Consider the following 24,318-nt stretch of genomic DNA (forward strand, 5'->3'; position numbering starts at 1 on the left):
TCTCCTTTGAGTTGCCTATTATTTTTCTTCTCTCTTCTCTCTTCTCCATATTGGTCCTTTGATGTCCATATGGTCGTTTTGAGGGATTGCACTCTTTTCTCACCCCCTAAATCTCCCTCCGTAAAAAAGAGCTGCTGCACATTCCTTTTTGACTGACGTTCATACTTTCGCGTTGATCGTGGAACTCTTGTTAAATTCTATTCTTTTCTATCTTATTACTCTCTCTATTCGGGGTATCTCCCATTGATACATTTTGTCTTGATATTTTCGACGAGTCAGCTTTACCTTCTTTTACACTGTGGCACTTGAAATAATCGAGGACTATTGGAATCCTCAAACATCGCAATTACCCTCTACACAATCGGCGTTCGACAGTCATGCAGTACAAAGGCATTTTGCTTGCTTTGGTTCTCTCGTCCGGCCTGCTCGATGTAGTCGTCGGTGGGGATCTCCGCGCTCGTCAGGCCGGCGCCCAAGATGCAGTAGGTCGTCCAGGAGGTCAGGGCGGCCAGAGGGGCCAGGGGCGCCAAGGGGGCCAGGGAGGTGAGGGAGGTCGTCAAGGCCAGGGAGGCCAGCAAGGTCAGGGAGGCCAGCAAGGTCAGGGAGGCCAGGGAGGCCAGGGAGGCCAGCAAGGTCAGGAAGGCCAGGGAGGCCAGGGAGGCCAGCAAGGTCAGGATGGTCAAGCTCAGGGCGGCCAAGCACAGGGAGGTCAAGCACAGGGAGGTCAAGCACAGGGAGGCCAAGCACAGGGAGGTCAAGGACAGGATGGTCAGGCCGAGGGTCAAGGGCAAGACGTCCAAGGGCAGGGCCAGAACAATGGCCAAAATAACCAGAACAACAACAATGCCCTCCAGCTCAATCCGGAAAACGTCCAGGAGGGTAGCCAGAACGACGGAACCGCTGAAGCTGAAGTGGGACAATCCCCTTCTCTTACGTAAGAACTTCAACCCATTGCCCCATAGTGTTGTTCTCATACTAACGATCTACAAGCGACGACGCCAACTTTATCAATTTCTGTACTGGGAAGACATTGACAAACGGTCTTCAACGGGAAGAAGGCTCTTGCAACGGCATTGGTATGTTTATTCGACATTACGTCACCCCTATACTACTTGAAGAACCAGCACCTAATCGGAGCTGCGCATAGTTATGGGTGACATCCCTTCTCGCAACAACATGGTTTCCTGTATTATTATGAACCCGGCTCCTGGTGAAGATCTCGCGGAGAACACCGATTTCACAATTCAAATCCAAGTCGACAACCTCATAGCTGGTTCTTTCACCAATCCGGACATCACTTACTACTCAGCTCCGCAGCAACTTACTCAAGGAACCATCGTCGGCCATAGTCACGTCACTATCCAGACCCTTGGGAATAATATCAATGCACAGACTCCACCGGATCCGGACGAATTCGTCTTCTTCAAGGGCATCAATGATCCCGGCAACGGACAAGGTGGACTCGCAGCTGATGTTGATGGCGGTCTCCCGGCTGGTGTCTATCGTCTCTGTACCATCAATTCAGCCAGTAACCATCAACCTGTGCTCATGCCGGTGAGTTTTCCCCTATAATTTCAGCTGCATTTAAAATGACGAGAATTAACTGGCTTTCCTTAGGTTGCTCAACGTGGTGCTCAAGACGATTGTATCCGCTTTACTGTTGGCCAAGGAAATGGGGGGAACAACGGCCAAGATGGTCAAGGCCAGGACGGTCAAGGTCAAGATGGTCAAGGCCAGGACGGTCAAGGCCAAGATGGTCAAGGCCAAGATGGTCAAGGCCAAGATGGTCAAGGCCAAGATGGTCAAGGCCAAGATGGTCAGGGTCAAGGCGGTCAGGGTCAAGGCGGTCAGGGCCAAAGTGGTCAGGGTCAAGGCGGTCAGGGTCAAGGCGGTCAAGGTGGCCGAAACAGAAACCGTTTCGGTCGCACTAGGCAGCGCCGGCCATTCGTCAAGAGATCGTTCATCGCTTGAGTTGGTGCAGTTCAATAGCTAAAGACCTGACCTAAGTCCCGACAAGGAGGGTGCTTAGCCTACTTTACCCCAGTCCCTGGTGCGCCGCCCCTGCGACGCCGTTCGTGTGAAGGGAGACATATACCTTGCTAACTTTAAGTTGCTTCCTTCGCAAGGAATAATACCCTCACCTCCCAACACTTTTTCCCATTTGTTTGATATTTCTTCATTCCAATCTCTTATATATTCCCTGTATCCAACCATGCTTTTTTGCATTCATGCTACACTTTCTTCCCTCGCCTTTTTGGACCCAGAATATCCTATGCTTAAGAAGATAAATGCCTTTTTTTAAACATGGATTCATAAGTCTATATGTGATATCTGTTCCGAGTTGTTTATGTGTACGTGCCGTGTCTAATTGGATCTCTTTCGATACATCACGTTGCCAGAGGCCAGAGAATCAGTTGTTAGTTTAATTTACTAGACTTAGGATATGTGACATGTTCCGCACTTAAACTACACACTTTTCCCTCATAAAATCATCCTCCAGCCTGCATCAGTTATGGATTTAATTTTCAATCCAGGGACAATCGCATTCCAAAAAAATATTGCAAAACATCTCTAACAAAAAGCAAGAACGATTTCTCAGCTGTAGTGCCAGTAACAGTAAAATTCGACGGCGAAGAACCCCTCCCTCACTTTTACACCGTAGCGGGACCCATGAATCGGATATTACGCGAGATGTTTGGGAAGAACAAAAATGCCAAGACGATCAGTTAATATCACATGATGTTCGCAAACCCTTATCGATAACTAGTTAAAAAGATCAAAAATTCGAGTCAACACTCCGTCCGGCATATCACTCTTCTTTGCCCCATTTTCTCAATTGTCTATGGATCAAAACTCCAATCCCGAAGTCAATCCATTTCTTTGTAGATCCGACTCCGCCCAGAACGGATCCTCTGCGTGATGCTCGCGATCCCCAGCACCCAACGAGCCAGAAAGATAACAATACCACAGAGCAATGACATCCTCATCCCCCCTGCTTGTCCTTCCGGGTGACCCAATCTCCTACCCACGCCAACAATCCCATCAGACTGGCCCCACTAAGCTCTCGTCAGGCTTAAAATTTCTAGAAACTCCCGCCAACAACCCCTCCACCTCCATAATCATTCCAACCCAAGCCGGCCTCATAACCAGCGACGCCAAACGCAACACCCTTACCCTCCACACCTTCCCACAACGCCGCTACATCCCCTCCCCTAATGATTTAATAATCGCCCAAATCCACCACACCAGCGCGGACTACTTCCACTGCACCATAACCCCGCACACCCCGCCCGCATTCCTAGCCCAACTAGCCTTCGAAGGCGCTACGCGCAAAACCCGCCCGTTCCTCAAACATGGCGACCTCGTCTACGCGCGCGTCTTATCTACCGGCATCGGCAATGCGGGCGGGGAGGTGGAGCTTACGTCTGTGAATCCCGCGACGGGGAAGGCGGAGCCGGGTGGTCTGGGGCAATTGATGGGTGGGATGGTGTTTGAAATTTCGACGGGGTTGGCGGAGAGGTTAATGATGAGGGGTGGGAGTGAGGGGGGGAGCGGGATTGTGGTTTTGGAGGAGCTAGGGAGGAAGTTGGAGGGTCATGGTGGATTTGAAGTTGCGGTTGGGAGGAATGGGAGGGTCTGGGTGGATTGCCCGGCTGCGAAGAAGGTGGGTGGGGATGCGGATGCGGCGAAGGGGGTGAGGATTACGGTTGCGGTTGGGAGGTGTTTGAGGGAGACGGATGAGAAGGGTTTGGGAATGACAGAGCAGCGGAAGCTAATAGGTAGGGTATTGAGGGAGATGGGATTGGGGAGTTAGCTCATGAGATTTTTGTATACTTGGGCTTTCTGTATTTCTGTTTGCTTTTACGAAGGCTACGCTGGAGTTAATTATCGACTATCGATAGACGTTTTGTGTTTTGCACTATTAGGGTTTGGATTTTGATCTACTACCCCTGGAATTTGTTAGAGTTGATCTGGAAAATTCGCATTTAGTTATTCATCTCGTAATAATCATAATATCTGCAGCAAATTAAGAATTAGATGAAATTGCGCCATCGGGGATACCAATTCCTTCATCCTCATCCCCTGGCTGGGTAGGAATATTATAAGACAAAAACAAATCCAGGACGCCCTCTTGGTTTCGTCTGTAAATCGTCATATGAACTTTGGAAATTGATCAGAAACAACAAAAGATAAACCGTTGCCGCATTCGCTGTTGCCCTCTATGCCATAATGAGCATGCGAATATAATCATAATTTCACCTTAAAACCAAAAATCCAGAATAAAACATACTCGGCGGAATCTTCTCACTTCATTCTCCCCGTTTAAACTGCGACCCAATCCAAATCCTCGCGCACCACGCCGTCACCAAAGCGTCCATCAACATTTCATCTAAAGGGGCATCAGCGTCAATTTGCAACCGCGGCTGGCGCATATGACCACTAACATCGTCACCGGAACCACGCGCAACCGTTTCCACAGCAACGGTACCCCCCCCACCATCCTGCCACCGCAGCATCTCCCGCCGCTGCGAACTCCGAGTCGGCTTCACCCGAAATAGCATTGTCTCCGTGTTCCTGCGCACATGCCACAGCACCCACCCAGACTTCAACAGTTTTTGCGTGGGTTTCAAAAGTAGAACGCCGGGAATTGTGCTCCGGCTTCGACCGGTGATTTCCACTGTGTTGAGCATGGGCAGTCGTCTAAAACTGTAGATATCCTTTTCACGCGGTTGCACGGGCCATATGTTTGCATTCTGTCTACTGCGACGCGGCACTAGGCGGGATATGGTGATTTCATGGTGGCCCAGGTCGAGGTGGAAGGAGGTGGCATAGAGGGCGGTGGCAGGGGGTGTGGTTGGATAGATTAGAGTGCCATCCAAGGTTATATCGTGTATATTAGGAGGGGGAGGCTGTTCGGAGAACCCAATTGTCGTTGAATATAAAGTTGACTGAAGATGAGGTTCGGAGTGACTGTGAAACGGTTGAACGACTTGGTCTGATTGCTGCTGCGGGTACTGAGATTCTGTCTCTTCGTAGGATGGTGGAGGATCCGAATGAGGTTGCGGCAATGTATCGGCCATTGCTTTGATATTTATTTGTTCTCTATAAGAACGATAAGGACAATTTCACTTAGACGGATGTGTATAAGATGTGAAGTGTTTCGCAAGAATATATCTAGTTTGAATAGAGATTGCGCTCTGATATCTCTGCGGTTTAACAGGATTTCGCGGGTAATAACTGCTGCACAGATAAACGAACTTAAGTCACTTGGCAAAAGCTTCGTATAAAATGGGCGCGAAGGCGGGCATTATTGTATTTAATTTCCTTCGATCTTATTAATAGTCAGATTGCTAATTGCTATATAACATATCTTTAGGATGGTTAATTATTGGAGAGAACTATAATATGCTGCAACTATATATGCTGCATCACGTGGGGTGGTCCCGCCACCGGGACGTCGTGTGTACGCCCCAACAACTAACAGCACAGCTATTGTCGAAGAGGCTGTGTTGGAGGGTGTTTAAATGTAGAACACCAAGCGTGTCAGGATATCTCAATAGCTAATGTTGCATCAAGTTGAGCTGTATATCCTCTGCATCTGTCTTCTATCTAACTGCTAGGAAAATAAGCAGAAAAGAGAATGTGCTGGGCTGACTAAGCGACTAAATGACTCATTCAACCACATGACTCATTGCCAGATTCTGACATAATCTTGACAAAGCGCCTGCATAACAGATGATAGATGCTGTAGTTAAGCTTTAAAGAAAATATAAACATCATCGATGCTGGGAATACAAATGACTCAGATGTGCTGCTATCTTGTTCGTCAGCATGACCCTTCCTTCAATTGATCGGCGTTATGAACGAAAACCTTGTAATTCCGACAGTGGAATTCGTAATCTCTGCACGCTGCTGACACCGGAAGAACGCACAATAGGACATCTAACCGTATCTCAAAAGCAGCAGAGAGGCTGCTACGCTTTCGGATACATCACAAGCGAGAACATATACCGTAGGTTCTCGATCAAGCCTGGGAAGATCTAACAGCAGCTTCTAATACCTCAATCGATGATTGCATTCAATCCTCAATGTATCGGATGCAGAGGGTAGCACCCGTATATATCCTGTCAATGGTTATAATAAAAAGCGTTAAGTCATTGGTCCCACAAAATCGTATTCTTTAGCGGGGTGTGCAGGAGTGCGTGCGGTATCCGTAAGATTTCGCGGATGGCATTTAGTAGACACGTTCATTTCAATGTGACCGCAATCTCCACCATATTCACCCAGCGTGTTCGCGACTCTAACAGTTCGCCATCCGAATCAACTGCTTCGTTCCGTCGCCTCTTCCTTTTCTTCGTTGTGGGTTTCAGCTGTTCTTGTCTATCTCTGCCTTTGCCCTGACCCGAGTCCAGGGTCTCATCACCTCCCTCGGTCGTTTTCTTAGATACGTCAGGGACGGTTTCATTTTCTCCAGCCTCTCCTCTTTTCTCTTTGTTTTCATGGTTCCGCTTCAGGCTCTCGTCCTCCACGATATCATCCACCACCATCACAGCCCCAGTATTCACCCTGATCGCATATTCCTCTTTTCCCTCAAACCATTTCCCTATGCTTACCGCCTTCTCAATTGCTCGACCAGTGGCTTTGATAAAAACTTCCTCCTTTTTCAGTTCCTCTGTGCTCTCCGTAAGATTCGCAAGCTTCTGCTTCTCGCTGGCTTTACTACTTAAATCGATTTTGGATGTGGCGCGTCGTTCAGCTTGTTTCAGAAGTTTTTGCACACGTTTGGCGGCACTCATAAATGGCGTATTGGTCGAAACATAGACGACTTTGGGTACTTTCGCGCAAGCATAGGGAGAAGCCGACGGAGGGTGGGGAATGGGTCTTCTTTGTATATACGCATCTTTCGAGTGAGAATGTTTTAGCAATGTATTTCGAGGTCAATTTGGAGGTTTGGCGACATACAGCTGGGGATTTTTCGCATCTTTTTATTTTTCTTCTCGAACTTCAGTTCAGGATGGGGTTTTGGCTTCGTCATTTTGTTGCGGGTAGATATATAAGTTTTTAATATGCTCAAGTGGATCGATTACAGGAGATATGAAGTGCTGGCTGCTTGCTGCAACCAAATATTTTGTTGATCAATATCAAGGCGCCAGCTGTTTGCTCTGTTTGCCATGGATCGATCCATGGAGCAATTGTTAGGGCTGAACACGGCAATTTTTCCCGACCGACTTCGTTTAAAGATTATTTGCCCAAAATTTCTCGAGTCCGGAGCTTCTCACAGCCCGACAGCAAGGAAAAAAGAACGAAATCCCCGGCCCCTTCCTATGTCCCCCTTCTCCTCTGTCAGGTCCTTTTGTTAATACTGCTGTCCCATACGCCCTCAAAGACTACTATGAGTGAAGAAACGAACGGGGTCTCCTCCGAGTCCGGAGGAAGATGCGCTATCGGTCTATCCTTTGGAAACACCAACAGCTCAATAGCTTACACATCACCAGTGAGTAACATGCTCTAGATATCCGGAATGATGATATGTGGCGTCGGCTGACATTGCGTGTTCTTAATCGTAAAGGAAGGGAAAGCGGAAGTAATAGCCAATGAGGAGGGAGGTATGTTTGGACTCGCATCTACGATATATTATTGATATCCAGGGACTAATGGACTCTGAACAGACCGTCACATACCCTCCATTCTTTCATACGTTGATGCGGAAGAATACCATGGAAACCAGGCCAAAGCGCAGCTTGTTCGAAATCCTTCGAACACCGTTGCTTATTTCAGAGACTTTCTAGAAAAAGAGTAATTTGCCTTGTCTCCTCCCTTTATCTCCAAGCCCGTATCAATCCATTATTTGATTGACGCTGATCCTGTCTTATTATCTATATTGTCTCGGAAACGAAGCTAACGTTCCATATCAATAGCTTCAAATCGATAGATCCAACTCCCTGTCATGCGTCTGCCCATCCTCAATTGCATGGTTCCACCATCGCTTTCAAAATCCATGATACCGCCAGCGAAGAACCCAGCACAGTGACGGTCTCAGAAATAGCTATTCGCCATCTGCGTCGTCTCCGGCAGTCTGCATCTGAGTTCCTTGGAAAGGATGTGAATGCAGCCGTTGTCACAGTCCCCACAAATTTCTCAGATGCCCAGCGCTCCGCCTTGACCGTAGCTGCGAAAGCCGCTGGACTTGAAATCCTCCAATTTATCCCAGAACCGGTTGCTGCTCTACTAGCATATGATGCACGTCCTGAGGCCGTAGTGAAGGACAAGCTAGTTGTGGTAGCTGATCTAGGTGGCACGAGGTCCGATGTTGCCGTCATTGCGTCGCGGGGTGGAATGTACACCATCCTGGCAACTGCCCACGATTACGAACTTGGGGGCGCCCAACTAGATCAAGTCTTGATTAATCATTTCGCCAAGGAATTTATGAAGAAACACAAGACAGACCCCAGAGAAAATGCCAAAAGTTTGGCTAAACTGAAGTTGGAGGCGGAATCAACTAAGAAGGCCTTAAGTTTAAGTACCAATGCCACTCTTAGCATCGAAAGTCTTGCGGATGGAGTTGATTTCAGCTCTACCGTCAATAGAACAAGATACGAGCTTCTTTCCGCAAAATTGTTCTCCAACTTCACCAAGCTAATCGAGGAGGCCGTGAAAAAAGCCGATCTGGACATCCTCGATATTGTTGAGGTTCGACCCCTGAAATCTCCGATTTAGTCTGGTTGTCATTTTCCTTGCTAACCTGTAGATGTTAGGTTATCCTTTCTGGTGGAACATCTCACACTCCAAAGATCGCACGACTTGTCCAATCTCTCTTCCCTGCCACAACAACAGTCCTCGCTCCATCCACCTCACCAACTGCCATCAATCCATCCGACCTGTCCGCGCGCGGTGCCGCAATCCAAGCTTCCCTAATCGAGGAGTTTGAAACAAATGACATCGAACAATCCACCCACCCCATGGTCACTGTAACCCCCCACCTCCAAAACGCCATCGGTGTCCAACTCATCACCGCCACCGACGACAAATACGCCGTCTTTAAACCACTCCTTAATGCCGAAACAGCCCTCCCTGCCCGCCGCACTGCTCATTACGCCGTTCCCAAAGCTGGCGGAGACGTCCTTATCCGCGTCTGTGAAGGTACCCGCGAGATCAAAGTCACGAAACCTGAGCCTAAAGAGAAGCCTGCCAAGGCAGCTGATGGCGAGGACGAGGATTCCGACTTTGACTCCGATGACGACGAGGAGGAAGATATCAGAGAAATTGCCTGGAAGGTGTCCAAGCCAATTGCAGAATTTGCAATCAGGGGTGTCAAGCCCAATGGCAAAGTTGAGGTTATGGTGGCCGTGAGTGAGCAGCTGGCTGTCCAGATCACAGCGCGTGAAGTTGGTGGAAAGGGTGGTGTTAGGGCTCTGGTGGAGCCGCCAAAGGCGACGGAAAACGGAAGTGCTTAAATTCGTTGCCTGAACATAACTCCTTTGGCGTCTTGTTTTAAAACTCTTTGCGAAGTCTTTGATGTTGTTTTCCTTTTTTTGGTAAACAAAATAATTAGAGGAATAAATCATGTTAGGTCTTCTTTTTTTTTTTTTTTTTTTTTATTTATTTTTCTTCTGAGTGATTTTCTCCATTTACGCCTTGCATTTTATATAGTGGACTAAAAAGACACTAGATATTACTAACCAGCAGTAAACATGAACTATGACAAGCGGTAAAAACTGTCGCATCGATGAAATCAACAACCACATCCCGATAGTCCACACTACCTCTCATTTTCACCACAAAGACATGACATGGATCACCCTCCCAACCACCCCAGAAGACGTCAGTTAAATCAAAGGAACTGAGGAAACCAGATTGGAAATTTAGCGTCCAGAAAACAAAACAGCGCCTGGAAGGAATGAATCATGAAAAAAAACTCCATGCACCCAATGGGCACCTGTGCCTTTTGCAGTGAGGAATTGCCGAGGGTAATAACATAAAAAGTGGGAGGATGCGAGGGAGAAAACAAAAAAGGACACTGCACTAATTATATAATAATATAAGAAGCGGAAGCAGGAAAAACCTATATTCAGCCCGTGCAACCAACCATGAAGGGTCATTTAAGGTTTCCGCTTTCTCACCCTTCGAGAGAGTGTGGTTAAAGTTGAGAAGCCAATCAAGGAAATCTCGACTATTAATTTCACCTTTAAGCATATTCCTTGTCTGCCGTGGCTTCAGAGGAACTTCGTTTGGTGCTACGGGTTTGGGGAAAGCCTCCATGATGTTGTTGTTTCGGAGCAGCGGTGCCAGCGACACTTGCCCCAGCACTCCGCCGCGATGAGGAGTGGACACCAGCTACGCAGTATAGAAGGCTGGCAAGGAACAGGAGGGTCACAGCGGTCCACATCCATGCAAATGCCTTTGTACCTACTTTGGCGGGCTGGCCGTTTGACGAGAAATTATTGCGACCCTTAACATAGCCGACGCTGTCGTTGCGAAAAGTTAGTAATTTGGTGCCATTGAACAAAAAAGTGATGAGAAAATGGGTGAGTGTGTGCCTGGGTCAGCGTTTCATACGTCATTAGTGTTGTGGTGATAATCTGGAAAATCAATCCGAGTGATGTAAAAAAGGAGGAGAGCCAGCCTCCAATGCTTGTGCAAAAAGCTAACAATCCAGTTGCCATTGCCACGAAAATCCAGAAAAGGCCAATTAACATGAATGCGAACATAAACCGGGTGATGAAGAAGTATTTGCGGGTTCTGCAGTTGGTTAGTTAATCATTCAACTACCGGAGTGCCCCGTGTGTATATCCTGCCCACACACACCCCCTATTCTTTTTATTGAGTCGTTTGACAGGCGATACGGTGACTTCAGTGGAACAAAAAGCAAACGACTTCAAGGCGGAACACAGCGCAGAGGGAGAGGATCAACAATACCCAATATATTGGCTGGGGACACCCTCAGTGGTACCAAAATTTCGATTCGAAGGAGGATCGAGAGGAAACCCTGGAGAGGTGCCGTTGCAAACGTTTTTCCCATCTTCGACACCGCATATACCCCAGAAAGTCCATCTTGATATGAGTTGGGCGCCGGGTATTCTCGAAGTATCTGCCTGCAGGAACCATGTGCGATCCAGGGGTGTTTTATTTTGTGCTCCTCCCAGCAGTGTGAGCATCATAAGTAGCCACGCTGCAGCTGTGAATATAAGCGCCACTAGGGCGACAAGTGGTTCTAGGAAAGATTCAGTAAGCTAGAATGTCGACATAAATTTAATTTTAGGAGAGGAGAACTCACTGCGGGCACCCATCCTCTTCAAGGCTTGATCCAAGGCGCAACAGGCAATGAAAAGAAGTTTGGGTATCCGAACTAGGTGGATAAAGGAACTCAGGAATTCAAGAGTAATTGCTTTTGCCTCCTTTGTTTATTAGAGAATAGTAACTCTAAATAATCACTGATATTGATTCCAATAGAAAAGGGAGGTAGAACAATAAAATAAGTATGACAGTCAGTGAGTAGAGCAAGCCAACCCCAGTCAGTGACAAATGTTAGAGAACAGAATAGAAAGGGGCAAAAAGGTGACTGTGGGAAATATATCGACAGACAGACACAAATAACATCACCAAATTTCCCAAGTTTGTTTATACGAACGAGCTGGTTTAACGTTAGTTACCCGGGTTAACTATGACATAGTTACTCACGTGGCCGATGAATCCGGGGTTAGTCTATGGGTCCCGGCTCGGCACCCTAGCCGTATATGGTTAGGAAACCAACTTTATCTGACCCCGGGCCCCACTTGAGCTGCATTAGGAAAGGCACGCGGCAGCCTCGAGTGACATTCGCTGCCATTTCGCTGAACCAGAACCACCAAAACAACTGTCATTCTCCCATGACGTCGGTTGCCGCCAGAGCTGAACATCTGATATGACAGCTTCTCTGGCTCTTCAAGGTTTGGTTGTCCTTTTCTGACAAAGATTGGGTTTATATCGGAACCCAAATGAGCACTGTGAAGGGTGTCGCTTCCTGTATTCCCTGAGCTCGTGACTGCTCTGCTCTGTCTTTGGGCATATCAGTGAAATATTTCTTGGTGATACCTTTTGTCTTTTTATTCCTCTTCGATCTTTGGCTTTGGATCATGGCTACTTGGGCCTATCCCCAACTCCCGCCCGATCGACTGAAAAGAGAGGAAGACGATTCATTGGTAAACCCAATCTCCAACCTACCATTCCGTTTCCCGCGCTGATGTTCGGCCCGGGAAGGCCCGGGAATTGAAATGGTTTCTAGGTTCCCTTCAAGAATCCCTGGCTTCGTTGCGGGATGGCCTGCAGGAGAGTGCTGCACTCTTATCACCAACTATGCCCGGGTCAACGCTGGTTCTTTCCTCGTTGCGGTCTGAAAATGTGAAGGGATTTGTCACCAGGGTCGGCACAAAAATTGTGAAAGGAGTAGGTTTCTTGTACCCCTTGCTGTTCTTACATGCATCGAACTGCCAGTTTCCACGTCCCTCTTACAAATTGTGCGATTGCATCCCACTGACAATAATTGATCATGGGATATGAGCTGTTCAACTAGTGGCCGTATTTGAAGGCTAGAGGTTCGACATGGATTTTCTGGGCTGGGCGTTTAATTTTCTAGTTGTTGCTAACTTCTACTCCAAAAGGACATCCAACTCCGCTTACATTCGTTAACGCCCCCCAAGGGCTCCAATTCCACCAGGTTATTAGTTTCTGATGGACCGGGAGCGGCGGAGATTGCTCTCCGCCAACTTGTTCTTGTACGGCGCTTAATAAATGAGAGTCTCGATGTAATAGACGTCAGCACTTGGACAGGAGATCCTATGGATGCGAGCTTCATCTCAGGCCAGCTACGGTTACTACATGATAACCTGAGCGAAGCTCGACTGACATTGAAGGGCGAAGGAGAGAAGTCGAAAAAACCATGGTACGAAGATAGTGTGGATGAGAACGTGAGCCACCTCTCCCAATCTTTTAAGATCCCGCCTGATCGAGGCTCGCCATGATATCTTGAGAGCATTTTTGTTAACTGAGATAAAGGCCTTTGCCCCTCCGCTCCCACCATATGTGTCATTTCACCTCTCGATCTCTGAAGCTGCTCTGGTGCTAAATCTCCGAACCCTAGAGCCCGTCACGCCAGAAAACACCCCAGCAACATCTTTTGCCCCGGAAATATCTCTCAGTGGCTTTTCCTTACGAGATCGGATTTTTGGACCACGACATCCTGTTCATGACGAATCCGGCGACGTATTTAATTGGAAAGGGGAAGAGGTTAAAGTGAAGGAAAAAGTTCGAGTAGAGAGTCAAGATCCCAGTCTCCTGTCCGCCATGGCCAAGCTGACCGCTCTCGAACATGATGTTTCGAGGTGGAAATCAGCACTAGGCGTTGTCATGGAAGAAGACGACACAGATAATGAGTGATTAACTTATCCCTTCTGGTTGTAAACTTGCATCTCTCCTTTTTCATTTTCACCAGGAGTGTAGAACATCCATCCCACTTGGTAGCAATCACAAACCTTAATTAATAGCCGTGCCACGCGCACTCACTACCTCCCATTAGTGAGTGCGCCCCACTGTAAAGAAAATATCACCGTAACAAAAATCTCTTTCTTGTATATTCATCACCAATCTTCAAAATTTAATAACCACTACCACCACCATGCCTAAAAATATTAAATATTCGGAAGATCAGATTCAGATGGCATTAGACACCATAAAATCAAATCCAAATTTAAAAATCACAGATGTGGCGTGAGAATTCAAAATTCCATATAGAATTCTGTATGGACACATTAAGGGAAAGAGATCAAGGAATATAAGGGCTCCAATCAATTGAACATTGAGTGACAGCCAGGAGGAAGCAATCAAGAAGTGGATTCATCAACTGAATAAAAACTTTTGTCCTCCTACAGTTGAACATATTGAAGCTGCTGCAAATCAAATGCTGAGTCATTATCACATCAATCCAGACACCCCTCCTCCTACTGTGAGCAAGATGTAGGTGTATCAATTCATCAAACATCTGCCAGATTATAAGAGGATCAAGCAGAAACTTATAAATTCAAAATGAGTGTCAAATGAGAATATAAGCTTTGTTATCAACTGGTTCAATTGCTACAAATTTGTTTTCAATCAGTATAAGTTCCACACCAGTGACATTTATAATTTCAATGAGATTGGATTTCAAGAAGAAGAAAACTATGAGCAATAAGTTATAACTGCCTATCAAGGTGTTAATTCTGTCATACAATCATTATATTCTTGTAAGTTAATAATAGTAGTGAAATGCATCAGTGAAGATGATACAATGTTGAAGTTATTGATTATAATAAAATCAAAAATTCATCTAGAAGATTGATATATAGTTATACTTCAACCTGCTTGATAATTATATCATCATTATATCTGACACTGGCTTCACTAATGATGAGATTGAATTTGAATAAATAAAATATTTTAATACTACTACTAAGAAATGCCAGGTTGATAGTTATCAATTATTACTACTTGACAATTATGAATCTCATTTTATTGAAAAATTTCTTCAATATATAAGCTTTATAACATTATTATATTTGAATTCTCATCTTATATAAATTATATTACAATCTCTTGATGATATGCTTTTCCAGCAATATAAACATTATCATATAAAAATGATTAATGAGGCTACTCAATACAGATATAAACAATATGATAAGAGATAATTCCTTACTAATCTAGAGAGTATCTGACATTAAATCATCAAACCTGTCATTATCAAAGCTGAATTTACTAATTATAAAATCTATTTAATCAAATAAAAAATAATCCTTCAACATTTGAGACAACATAATATAGATGACAGCCCAGAGCTGCTTGTTTATGATAATAATAATGAAGAATGCTCCAGTTTTACTTCATCTTCTAAGATTTAACCTTTCACTGCATCTTTTCAGTTGACATCCTCAAATATAGTCATAAAACTACATCATCAAATCAAAGCAGCAGATAAGATCATACAAGAGATGAAAATCACTCTGATACCTGATCTGACCTGGTGATTGGATAAGATCTTCAAGAGAAGTCTGATACAGGCAGAATTGAATACACATTGAAAAAATGAGTTATCTGCTCATTATTTGATGAATAGACACTGAATTGTCAAAAACAGCCACAGGCAGGTGCAGGTAAGAGGGGTCCTCACTATCAAGAATGCCAATCACAAGATCAAGCATCATAAGGAAGAGGAATCAATAAAAGAGAGGAATAGAGCTCTATGGTCAGTTGAGATCAAAGTCCTCAAATCAAATGCCAACCAACCACAACATGATATTATTAATGAATCTCAATCTATCAGAGATTCTACACACTCTAATGAGTATATAGATAATCTTTATATTATAGATAGGCATGGTGTTGACCATTAATTAAATTTTGAAGATTGGTGAACCCAGAAGATTTTCATTACAGTGATATTTTCTTTTACGGTGGGGCGCACTCACTAATGGTGAGTGCGCGTGGCACAGTTATTTGGGTAGTTTCCGCCGGCGGGCAGAATGCTTTGGCTCAGCCAATCAGATTCGCGATCTAAGAAGCTTATGAACAGCATTATATAGTTTATCACGTGATGTCATCCTGCGCAATTCGAGTCCCTGTCGTTCTTTTTATTCTCCTCCCTTCTCTCATTTCCCTCCATTTCATTCTGTACTTTAGGCCGTTGCTGCTCTAGCCAGCAGCCATGCTTTCCAAACGGCCCTCAACGAAGGTTTGCACAGCATTTTCTCAAGCTTGGATCCGCCAATTCTCATCTCCGCAAGCTCTCCTAATTCATCAAGCTCGAACGGGATTGACGTCCCAGATTCGCAGGCCGAATTCCCATCATTTTTATCCCAGTCGATCTCTAACCACTGCCGCCACACAAAACCCATGCGGAACAGAAGTTCGAAAACTTAATCATGATACTCTGCAACGATTTGCTTCCACCACTACCTATGGCGTCGATGACTCTGCGCAAATCAGAAAGGAGGCTCTATTTGACGTGGTCGATAATATACACCAAACAGAAAATCATATTGTGCAAAGCTTACAAGAGCTGGAGCTCGTCGATGCCTTTTCTCACCTTATATACTCCCAAGATCTCGATCTAATGGATACCCTTACCGCGATTGTTGGTCATCGGAGCGAAACGGACCTGACCGCCAAAGTTACCATGATACGGCAACGGTTTCGTGACTCAGTACCGGATAATATGTTAAGTGGGGAAGAGATGCGATTATATAAAACATTATATGGAGAACCAATGCCAATGGAGGAGGCGGAAGCCAACATTACTCAAGATGAGCCAGAGCCAGATCAGCTACTTCGGTGTGATGGTGAAGGAGGCTGGGTTGAGGTCGAACATCTTGCTACAGATACTGCAGTGGTTCAAAGCAGTGAACGCAACCTTACAAGAGTTTCAGAGTTTGAGAATAATGAGGAATATGAACTGGACTATGATGAACTATCATTAGAGGATCGAGCAATCTCGATAGCAAGGATGCTAGGAGGAAAAGTCATTTCCTCGTCCGATTCAGAAGGGCTTTGTGAAAATGGTGCTGACGACAGTGACCCGCGAGCACACCCTCTTACTACAGAGGGTAAGTTCACGCCCGGGTCCAAAACTCTTTCGCTCCCGTATGATAGCATGACTAAACCAGTATCACGCATGCTTTCATCGTATCCCAACAAACATCTTGCTGAAACAGCCCATAGACTTTTCGGTGGACCAACTCTTCCATATTCCACATCTACGCTGCCCAAGGACATTCCCCCAACCCCTATCCAGCTCGACGCTAGACAGCATGTGATGTCAGACATAGAAAGCCATGCCTACCTTGCCGTCCTCTATCCAGGAATATACGCTTCCGTTCTGTCTGTTCTTGTTGAGGTTCGCAAAAGGTTAGGCTCGACATGGCTTCGCGACCTGATCACTAAAGAGGGTGGTCCAAGGGTTCTTGATGCTGGAGGCGGCGGTGCAGGAATCCTGGCATGGAGAGAGGTGTTGAAGGCAGAGTGGTTGTTGATGTCTCCCAATAGCCCACCAGGTAGCCCCATCCCATTTGGAAAATCGACGGTCTTAACAGGGTCAACGTCATTGCGACATCGAGCGAGCCAGTTGCTTGTAAATACGACATTCCTTCCACGCTTGCCCGACTATCTACACGTGCACGATCACGCGACCATAACTGATGAGCGGCCCCATCCGCAGCGAAAGCAGTACGACGTCATCATTGCGCCTCACACTATCTGGCCTATCCGCGAGGACTACCAACGGAAGGAACATGTTGAGAATTTATGGACCCTTCTCAACCCTGATGGAGGAGTTCTTATCCTTCTTGAAAAAGGTCATCAACGGGGTTTCGAAGCAATTGCTGGGGCTCGCGAATTGATCCTCGAGCGCTTGATTTCTTCACCTGGGTCAACGGAATATGAAAACCAAATTCAATCTCCCGATGCCGAAAGGTTTGTCCAGAAAGACAAGGGAATGATCATAGCCCCATGCACCACTCACGCCAAATGCCCCATGTATTTGAATCCGGGAAAATCGATCGCGCGGAAGGATTTCTGTCACTTCCAGCAACGCTATTTCCGACCGTCGTATTTACAGCGGATCAGGGGAGAAAGAAGTAGAAACCACGAAGACGCAAAATTCAGTTACGTCGCTGTCCAGCGTGGCATGGATATGAGAGAAACCCATGGTATCATCCAAGGTGAACAGGCAACCAAAGCTGCGTTTAAAGGCTTTGAACACCTATCGTCTCAGAGCATTGCTGAGGGACCTCCCGCGAATGAAGCACCTAAATTCCACCATCTCTCCCTTCCACGACTCATACTCCCACCCTTAAAGCGCCACGGCCACTCCACTCTAGACCTATGCACACCCCACGGCAAGATCGAGCGATGGACTGTCCCGCGCTCCTTTAGCAAACAAGCCTACCGCGACGCTCGAAAGTCTGCCTGGGGAGACCTGTGGGCACTGGGAGCCAAGTCTCGAACGCCGCGAAACATCAAGCTAGGCTATGTGGATAACCAGAGTGGGGACAAGAAACACAACAGGCGTATGCGCAAGCGGCTGTTGGCTGAAAATGTGGTTCATGAGGAATATCAGATGGGTACTAATCATGGAACAACATCAAATGTTGAAAAGGAGGATGCGGAGGAGGTAGACAGTGGAATAAGAGAGCTTCGGGATGCGATTGGCCGACTGGATCCGTATGAGAGCCAGCGTAAGGTCAATAAGAAGCAGGAGAAAAAGAGGAAAGTCCCGGCGTGGGTGAAGAAGATAAGAGGCGAAGGAGAGGAAGGCGAAAGTGAGAAATGACTTTTGATGGTTTTGGCGGGGATGTGTAATGAAGGTTGGGGTGGAGGTGGAGGTGGATGTTGCGGGTATGTATAGTAGGGTGAAGTCATATGGATGGGTGGATTGGCGGCGTTTGGGGTTTGTTCTCATATGTATGGAGAAGGGAAACTACGGCCATCGCTGGATTTCATTAGATAGTTGGTTTGCACGTTTGACTTGGCAGACCACGTCACCTTTATCTAATAGACCATGAAAACAAGCATTTTGTTACTTAGACCCGCCCTGGAACTTTGCCGGTAGGGGTTTTTAAGAATCTTCTCTCACGTTGGGACCCAATGAACGAAAGAAATATCTATTCTGTACGACTACTACTCTTGCATTGCATGGCATAATTATACAGAGGCAAGCTTGGTGTAATCCTCCGTGCAGTCTTCGCTAAATCTAACATCGGCGTTGTCATCTCAAACAAAACCTATCCGAAACACATTGTCTTCGACGGTACGCATCGCTCTCCGAGAACCACGACGAAGCGGACCAGGACACAGTTGATAATTGCCATATTCTAATAAAGCCAGATAAGATGGGTGAATATTGAACATCGACAATTCTTGAGTACATTGTTACCCAAGACATTAACCTTGGGAAATCGGAGCTGGTAATCACAGAAACCGACGCAGCAATCAGACTCATTCACATTCACGATAGTTGAAGGAATCGCGATCGTAACCGCTAGATATCCAACATGCCCGACTCTGGGTGTCGTTCGCGACGTGCACCACATTCGTGTTGAATCCTTCGCGCAGTGCGAATATGGCTGCTCGAGCCCCCGTGTTCCCAGGTAGGTAGTCATTCCATCATAGCAATGTAAAACGTTGAGAAAGAGGATATCCCTTGGACCCTTTTCCGCTGACCATGTCCAAATCGTAATATCGACTGTAGAAACGTGTTCTCTCCTCTCGAACAACACATGCGTTCACACATTCGATCAGCATTGAAAACTCCCCCGTCTATCTAAAATGGCGACACCATTTCACTGCGCCGCCATACTCTTTCTTAGCTGCCTTTCTCTCTGTTTCGACTGCAACTCCAGCCTCTCAACAGCATACTTCAAACGTTCCTTCTTCTGCACTAATCTGCGCAACTCCGCGGCTTGTCCCGTTGCAGCTGTCTCCGCCTCAGATCGTCCATGAGACAAGGGCCTTAGCGTCTCATGAGAGTTATTATTCCGCCGGGAAGATCGCCCACAATCAACGCCACCATCATCACCGTGAGATAATCTGCCTTGTTGCAACGCGCACTTTGCTTTGAGTGATTGTTCGCGCCGTTCTAGCTTGTCGATATAGTTAGAGGCGAGGGAGAGGAGGTGAACGATGCTTGGGTTTATTTCGTCGAGGATGGCCTTTTGGGCTTCACGGAGAGTTGGTTCGGGGAGGAGCTCAAAGTGCTGGATTTTTTTGGTTTTATAAATGTTAGCCATGTATGCTATCCTGATGGAAATCTGTGATGTTTATCATACTCGTGTGGTCTGGAGGACTTTGCAGAAGCGGGGAAAGTCGTTGACTCCTTCATCAAGAATCTGGATCGAAGAGTCTAGCAATCGTAGGGAGGATTGTAAAGAGGATACTGATGATGATAGAGAGGCTGCCATTTCTTTTTTATTTATTTATCTGGAGGGATATGGTCAACGTTTTTGAAGTGGAGTTTGTATACATCTCCACCTCAACTGCCCAAATGTTCTACGGAATGAACCAAACTCTTGGGCTGGTCATTCATATATCACGTGATCTATTGCTTGCTGGGGTTAACCTCTTCATCCAAAACCTCTCCAGGCACTCTCCAATGCAATCATCGCAAGCATCATCACATATAAACCCTCTATCTTACCTCTCGCCACCGGCAAAGACCAAGGCCGTTTCCTCATTTACACAATTTTCGACATGTCTCTTCTAGGACGAAAGTACCCGGCGCCATTCGGTAGGTGAAAATTATCTATCCCGCGATTGCACCAATTTCATCCAAACCCATTCCGCTAACCCATATTTCTATATAGCCAAGCCAATGCTTCCTTTCTTCGCTGCAGGTATTCTTGATCCATTTTCCCTAGCTATGTCTCATGGCACTTGATGTTCCAGTGATTTCTTTTCAATGATGACTGGAACGTGGGGAACATTCAATATCTAACTCCGAATCCATTGGACCAGGCCTGATTGTCCTCTACGGCATCAACGAGTTCGCGAACGTCATGATAAACAGTAAGTAGTTTATTTGGGGCTATACTCCTTCGCCCGACCCTGTATATCCCGATAAGACGAATATCAACCGATCACCGGCAATAACCTGTAAAACCAAATGCTAAACGTTATCACGCGTTTACAGCACCCGAGTTCAAGAACGATTCGCGCAACCCCCACGCGAAGGCAGCAAAGCCTGAGGAGAAGCATTAAATGCGGGTGAAAAATATTCTGATTTTGGAGGACAGGAATCGGTTGATTAGGGGCGGTTTGGGACGTCCCGTCGGAATGAATACGCTGTAGATGTATATTGAATAGAGATGGATTGAACATCCAAAATTTCTTTATATTTTACTCTTAGCCTTTTACAAAAGCTGAATGTTTTGTTCAAACCTGTATCTTGAGCAATGAAGGCCAATTGGTGACTTTCTTCGACATACTGGAACAATCGCTTATCGTCTTTGCATTTGTTGCCGTTAATAGAAGCATCTTTCAGAACACCACCAAAACAATTACCAATATAATGCAAGTTGTAAGCACTGAATAATTCCATAGCTTCTGTTTTTCGTACCTCTTCCCGTCTTAATTTTCCAAAACTCTTCCCGTGCAGAGAGCGGCGCATCCGTGGACTCGACTACCTCCCGGACGTGCGCTAACCCGAATTGGTTCCCTACAAAAGATCCATAAAAGGAACAGCCAACTCAACCTGAACGCAACCCACCACCACATCGTTAGAACAAGAAAGGGATAGGATACTATCTTCCAGATATCATAAAAATGTCACAGTTTCGAGCCAAGAGGCTGGACATCTCCTGCTTCGTCAACCCGCGCGTCATACGGGACCACACGAAGCGGCAGGTCTTCAACAAATTCGAGCCCGAACGGTAAATAGTTACCCAATGCCCACGCATTTCATGGGGCTGTTCCCATATTTCCGTTTCATCTACATGATGTCTGGAGAAGCAATTGACTAACCCTTGGAATCTCTACATCCAGACAAGCGCTTCGCTATCTAATCCGCAACACCTCTCTGCCCATGCGTGTCCGCGCTCAGGCGCAACTCAGGCTCTCCCAAATGCACTGCTACACCAACCCCACGCAGATCAAGAACAGATGTATTGCCGGAGGCGTAGCTAAAGGTGTTTTTAGAGATTTCAAGATGGGTAGAGTACGTGTCTTGGTCCCCAACCTACCTTACTTCTACAGACTGGATACTACTATCCGGATCACTATCTACCTCGATTAACTTTGCAACTTTTCTTGTACAGTTCCAATTTCGAATGCAGGCTCTAGCTGGGAATCTTCCGGGTGTCAGGAAGGCGAGCTGGTGATTTATATTCCAGGATCTATGCGTACCTGGGGGCTGGGAACTCATTTGGAGGATTTGCCTTTCTTTTTCTTCTTGTCTTGTTATTGGGTATCCTCCGGCGTTTTAGGGCGGAGCGTTTTAGACAATATATGTAAACGATCCATATCATTATCCATTTCAATAGAACTCATGCCATTGAACAGAATGTTAATAACTACACCGTGTCTATTTCGTGTCTGATGTTGTTCATTTCAAGCGGGTTTATTAGTTCCCCAACAGGAGTACGACCATGGGCGGTTTTGATCCCCTCCGCATCTTCATCTTCTCACTGTCAAATCCTTCCAATCATTTAGTTACCAATCAATTCGCATCATGAGTAACGCGCTTCGAGCAAATGGATAGTTGTCATGCCCAAACGCCGTCTATTGGGTTTCTTGATTGTGTCTCTTTTTTTCTATTCGTTCTCTTAAATAGGTAATTCCGATTCTGAAACAAGCGGCAGGCCGCAGTCAATTCAATTTTGTTTTTGTATTGCGTCTTGTTGCTTGTGCTGGCCTTTCTGTTCACTTATCCCCTCCCTGTCTCTATTCTCTTCAACACAACTACATGCATTCATTTATTCCTGCTGGGCGTTTTCTTTGTCTTCTTTCTCTTATAGTAAAATACAAACATATACCTCTCATTTACGTTCTCACTGACCCACACTCTCATTCTCTCCAATGCTAACCCTCCGTCTCCTTTTCTCTCCTGTCCTCTCCATATTTCTCCTGGTTGACTCGCATCTATTGCGCCCTTTATACGACACTGCCAAACGGAGCATCATGTTTGTTTTTCGCAGAGATGCCTTGCCCAAGGATCCTGTCTTTCCTGCTGACCTGAAGCAGCTTGGGTATGCTTCAGATGTTACTGTTGCTTTTTGGTTTTTATTTCATTCTTTCGCCCACATATTACTTCTTTGGCTAACGGTAAAACAATAGATACTTCATAAATGAAAGGGACCAGATCAAAATGATTACAAACCCAGAAGAGGATTTTCTCTACAAAATTAATGCCAATGACCGCTACAATGTGATGCAGAAGGAAGCTATGAATAGTAAACATGTCTATTTCCCTCTACTTCTAAGAACTTCAACCATTTCCTCTGGCATCTCATGCCTGCGAAGAAAACAGAGAATCTCAATGCATGAGAAGATAAGGCTGACAACATTGCCATAATTTTTTTTTTTTTTTTTTTTGAGAAAACAATAGCATGTATCCGAGAAATTGTCACCTCTCGTCTGGTCAATCTAGGTTTTGAATCCCTCCGCCTTCCAATCGGCGCAGCAGCAAATTCCCAACATGTCCCCATCCTAACCTCCAAGTCCTTTAAATCCCAGACCCGCCTCATCGTGGTTTTTGGCGAACCAACACAAGAATTGGGCATCTGGGCTTATCGCGTCATTGGCAAGGAGGGCATCAACATCGGCTCTGCTGTGAATTTTGCTTCTGCTGTCCTGGGGAACAACAACTGCTCCAATGACCCTAAAACTGATGTAAACAGACTCACTAACTCTAACCCGCAGCCAGGAACAGGGCTCATTCTGACAAATCCCGGCCAGTTAGTATGGCACTGCGCCAACGAACGGGCTATTTCTCTGCCAATGTGGCATGCGCTTCCCAGACGAAGTGCCGTCGAGCCGCCAATGCGGATGACTTTCCGGAATAAGATTCCTGGAAATGAGACGTGGCAGAATCACATTACATATGTGTTTGAGGAAGTGTTGGGGAAACTTGCGCCGTCGGATGTGAAGATTGATGTCATTGGGTTGGCAGAGGGGGGATTGGGTGCTGTGCGCTATTTGGCTGAACACTGTATGTATATAGTTGTTTTGTATCCCGTCAGCGAAGCTGGGCGCATATATCGTCAACCACCAACCCCATACATCAAGTTGCAAACCTCTAACCCAACACAGGGAGCGCCTGGAAGCCCCGTATCTCCTCTCTCTGCCTCACCAACCCACTACACGACACGAACCACCTCCACCCACCCGACTTCGCCACCTTCATTTCCACGCGCAGCCGCGCCTACTTGCTCTCGGAAAAGCCACTTGACACTCCGGTCGTCGGCCGATATGAGCATGGCTGCAACTGCTACTCCTCAGGAGAAGCATTGAATGTCGAATGTATCATGCCGAGGGCATGGGAGAGTATGCTGAAATGGCTGGATTCTATGTTTGAGGATCCGGGATTGGAGGAGATTGGTGTTATTGTTACGTAGGAGGAGGTGGAGGATGAAGAGGATGAGGCACTGGATTAGCGGGGAGTAGAGGTCGTGGGTTGAGTTGTTGGATGGACCCTATGTGGACAGGGTGTTTTCTCTTGATCGACGGTGTTTTTCTCCTTTGAGATGTTGGCTGCAAAGATGGAGTTTTACTCTAAATTTTTTTTTTTTTTTTTTTTTTTTTTTTGCAACCTTTCATTGGAGC

The 24,318-nt window shown here is 46.1% G+C and overlaps 12 protein-coding genes across 12 annotated transcripts; 8 read left to right on the forward strand and 4 right to left on the reverse strand.

The window, feature by feature from the left end:
* Nucleotides 1-377: 377 nt before the first annotated feature.
* PAAG_07440 (hypothetical protein) lies at nucleotides 378-1,971 on the forward strand (the record flags this gene model as incomplete). The annotated part of the gene is made up of 4 exons (XM_002790535.2): nucleotides 378-934; nucleotides 991-1,076; nucleotides 1,148-1,554; nucleotides 1,618-1,971. 4 exons carry the CDS (start codon nucleotides 378-380, stop codon nucleotides 1,969-1,971), a joined length of 1,404 nt encoding a protein of 467 aa, XP_002790581.1.
* A 1,003-nt stretch (nucleotides 1,972-2,974) lies between these two features.
* PAAG_07441 (exosome complex exonuclease RRP40) lies at nucleotides 2,975-3,814 on the forward strand (the record flags this gene model as incomplete). Its single annotated transcript, XM_002790536.2, has 1 exon — nucleotides 2,975-3,814. The coding sequence occupies one exon, from the start codon at nucleotides 2,975-2,977 to the stop codon at nucleotides 3,812-3,814; it is 840 nt and encodes a 279-aa protein (XP_002790582.1).
* A 496-nt stretch (nucleotides 3,815-4,310) lies between these two features.
* On the reverse strand, nucleotides 4,311-5,081 carry PAAG_07442 (hypothetical protein; the record flags this gene model as incomplete). The annotated part of the gene is made up of 1 exon (XM_002790537.2): nucleotides 4,311-5,081. The coding sequence occupies one exon, from the start codon at nucleotides 5,079-5,081 to the stop codon at nucleotides 4,311-4,313; it is 771 nt and encodes a 256-aa protein (XP_002790583.2).
* Nucleotides 5,082-6,248: 1,167 nt separating this feature from the next.
* On the reverse strand, nucleotides 6,249-7,036 carry PAAG_07443 (hypothetical protein; the record flags this gene model as incomplete). The annotated part of the gene is made up of 2 exons (XM_002790538.2): nucleotides 6,249-6,901; nucleotides 6,964-7,036. 2 exons carry the CDS (start codon nucleotides 7,034-7,036, stop codon nucleotides 6,249-6,251), a joined length of 726 nt encoding a protein of 241 aa, XP_002790584.1.
* Nucleotides 7,037-7,393: 357 nt separating this feature from the next.
* Nucleotides 7,394-9,455, forward strand: PAAG_07444 (chaperone protein dnaK; the record flags this gene model as incomplete). The annotated part of the gene is made up of 5 exons (XM_002790539.2): nucleotides 7,394-7,495; nucleotides 7,571-7,607; nucleotides 7,671-7,797; nucleotides 7,920-8,691; nucleotides 8,757-9,455. The coding sequence occupies 5 exons, from the start codon at nucleotides 7,394-7,396 to the stop codon at nucleotides 9,453-9,455; spliced, it is 1,737 nt and encodes a 578-aa protein (XP_002790585.1).
* A 731-nt stretch (nucleotides 9,456-10,186) lies between these two features.
* PAAG_07445 (hypothetical protein) lies at nucleotides 10,187-11,288 on the reverse strand (the record flags this gene model as incomplete). The annotated part of the gene is made up of 4 exons (XM_015846225.1): nucleotides 10,187-10,466; nucleotides 10,558-10,740; nucleotides 10,918-11,212; nucleotides 11,276-11,288. The coding sequence occupies 4 exons, from the start codon at nucleotides 11,286-11,288 to the stop codon at nucleotides 10,187-10,189; spliced, it is 771 nt and encodes a 256-aa protein (XP_015700660.1).
* An 825-nt stretch (nucleotides 11,289-12,113) lies between these two features.
* PAAG_07446 (hypothetical protein) lies at nucleotides 12,114-13,413 on the forward strand (the record flags this gene model as incomplete). Its single annotated transcript, XM_002790541.2, has 4 exons — nucleotides 12,114-12,179; nucleotides 12,238-12,423; nucleotides 12,639-12,944; nucleotides 13,033-13,413. 4 exons carry the CDS (start codon nucleotides 12,114-12,116, stop codon nucleotides 13,411-13,413), a joined length of 939 nt encoding a protein of 312 aa, XP_002790587.1.
* A 2,299-nt stretch (nucleotides 13,414-15,712) lies between these two features.
* On the forward strand, nucleotides 15,713-18,334 carry PAAG_07447 (37S ribosomal protein Rsm22; the record flags this gene model as incomplete). The annotated part of the gene is made up of 1 exon (XM_002790542.2): nucleotides 15,713-18,334. The coding sequence occupies one exon, from the start codon at nucleotides 15,713-15,715 to the stop codon at nucleotides 18,332-18,334; it is 2,622 nt and encodes an 873-aa protein (XP_002790588.1).
* Nucleotides 18,335-19,343: 1,009 nt separating this feature from the next.
* Nucleotides 19,344-19,961, reverse strand: PAAG_07448 (hypothetical protein; the record flags this gene model as incomplete). The annotated part of the gene is made up of 2 exons (XM_015846226.1): nucleotides 19,344-19,757; nucleotides 19,830-19,961. 2 exons carry the CDS (start codon nucleotides 19,959-19,961, stop codon nucleotides 19,344-19,346), a joined length of 546 nt encoding a protein of 181 aa, XP_015700661.1.
* Nucleotides 19,962-20,044: 83 nt separating this feature from the next.
* On the forward strand, nucleotides 20,045-20,757 carry PAAG_07449 (hypothetical protein; the record flags this gene model as incomplete). Its single annotated transcript, XM_002790544.2, has 5 exons — nucleotides 20,045-20,077; nucleotides 20,143-20,287; nucleotides 20,364-20,393; nucleotides 20,515-20,565; nucleotides 20,690-20,757. 5 exons carry the CDS (start codon nucleotides 20,045-20,047, stop codon nucleotides 20,755-20,757), a joined length of 327 nt encoding a protein of 108 aa, XP_002790590.2.
* Nucleotides 20,758-21,321: 564 nt separating this feature from the next.
* PAAG_07450 (mitochondrial 37S ribosomal protein MRP2) lies at nucleotides 21,322-21,875 on the forward strand (the record flags this gene model as incomplete). Its single annotated transcript, XM_002790545.2, has 3 exons — nucleotides 21,322-21,428; nucleotides 21,541-21,712; nucleotides 21,813-21,875. The coding sequence occupies 3 exons, from the start codon at nucleotides 21,322-21,324 to the stop codon at nucleotides 21,873-21,875; spliced, it is 342 nt and encodes a 113-aa protein (XP_002790591.1).
* A 697-nt stretch (nucleotides 21,876-22,572) lies between these two features.
* PAAG_07451 (hypothetical protein) lies at nucleotides 22,573-24,110 on the forward strand (the record flags this gene model as incomplete). The annotated part of the gene is made up of 5 exons (XM_002790546.1): nucleotides 22,573-22,742; nucleotides 22,831-22,946; nucleotides 23,102-23,385; nucleotides 23,416-23,704; nucleotides 23,806-24,110. 5 exons carry the CDS (start codon nucleotides 22,573-22,575, stop codon nucleotides 24,108-24,110), a joined length of 1,164 nt encoding a protein of 387 aa, XP_002790592.1.
* Between the last annotated feature and the right edge of the window lie 208 nt (nucleotides 24,111-24,318).

Source organism: Paracoccidioides lutzii (genome assembly GCF_000150705.2).
Source record: "Paracoccidioides lutzii Pb01 unplaced genomic scaffold supercont2.24, whole genome shotgun sequence".
In the NCBI taxonomy this organism is placed as follows: domain Eukaryota; kingdom Fungi; phylum Ascomycota; class Eurotiomycetes; order Onygenales; family Ajellomycetaceae; genus Paracoccidioides; species Paracoccidioides lutzii.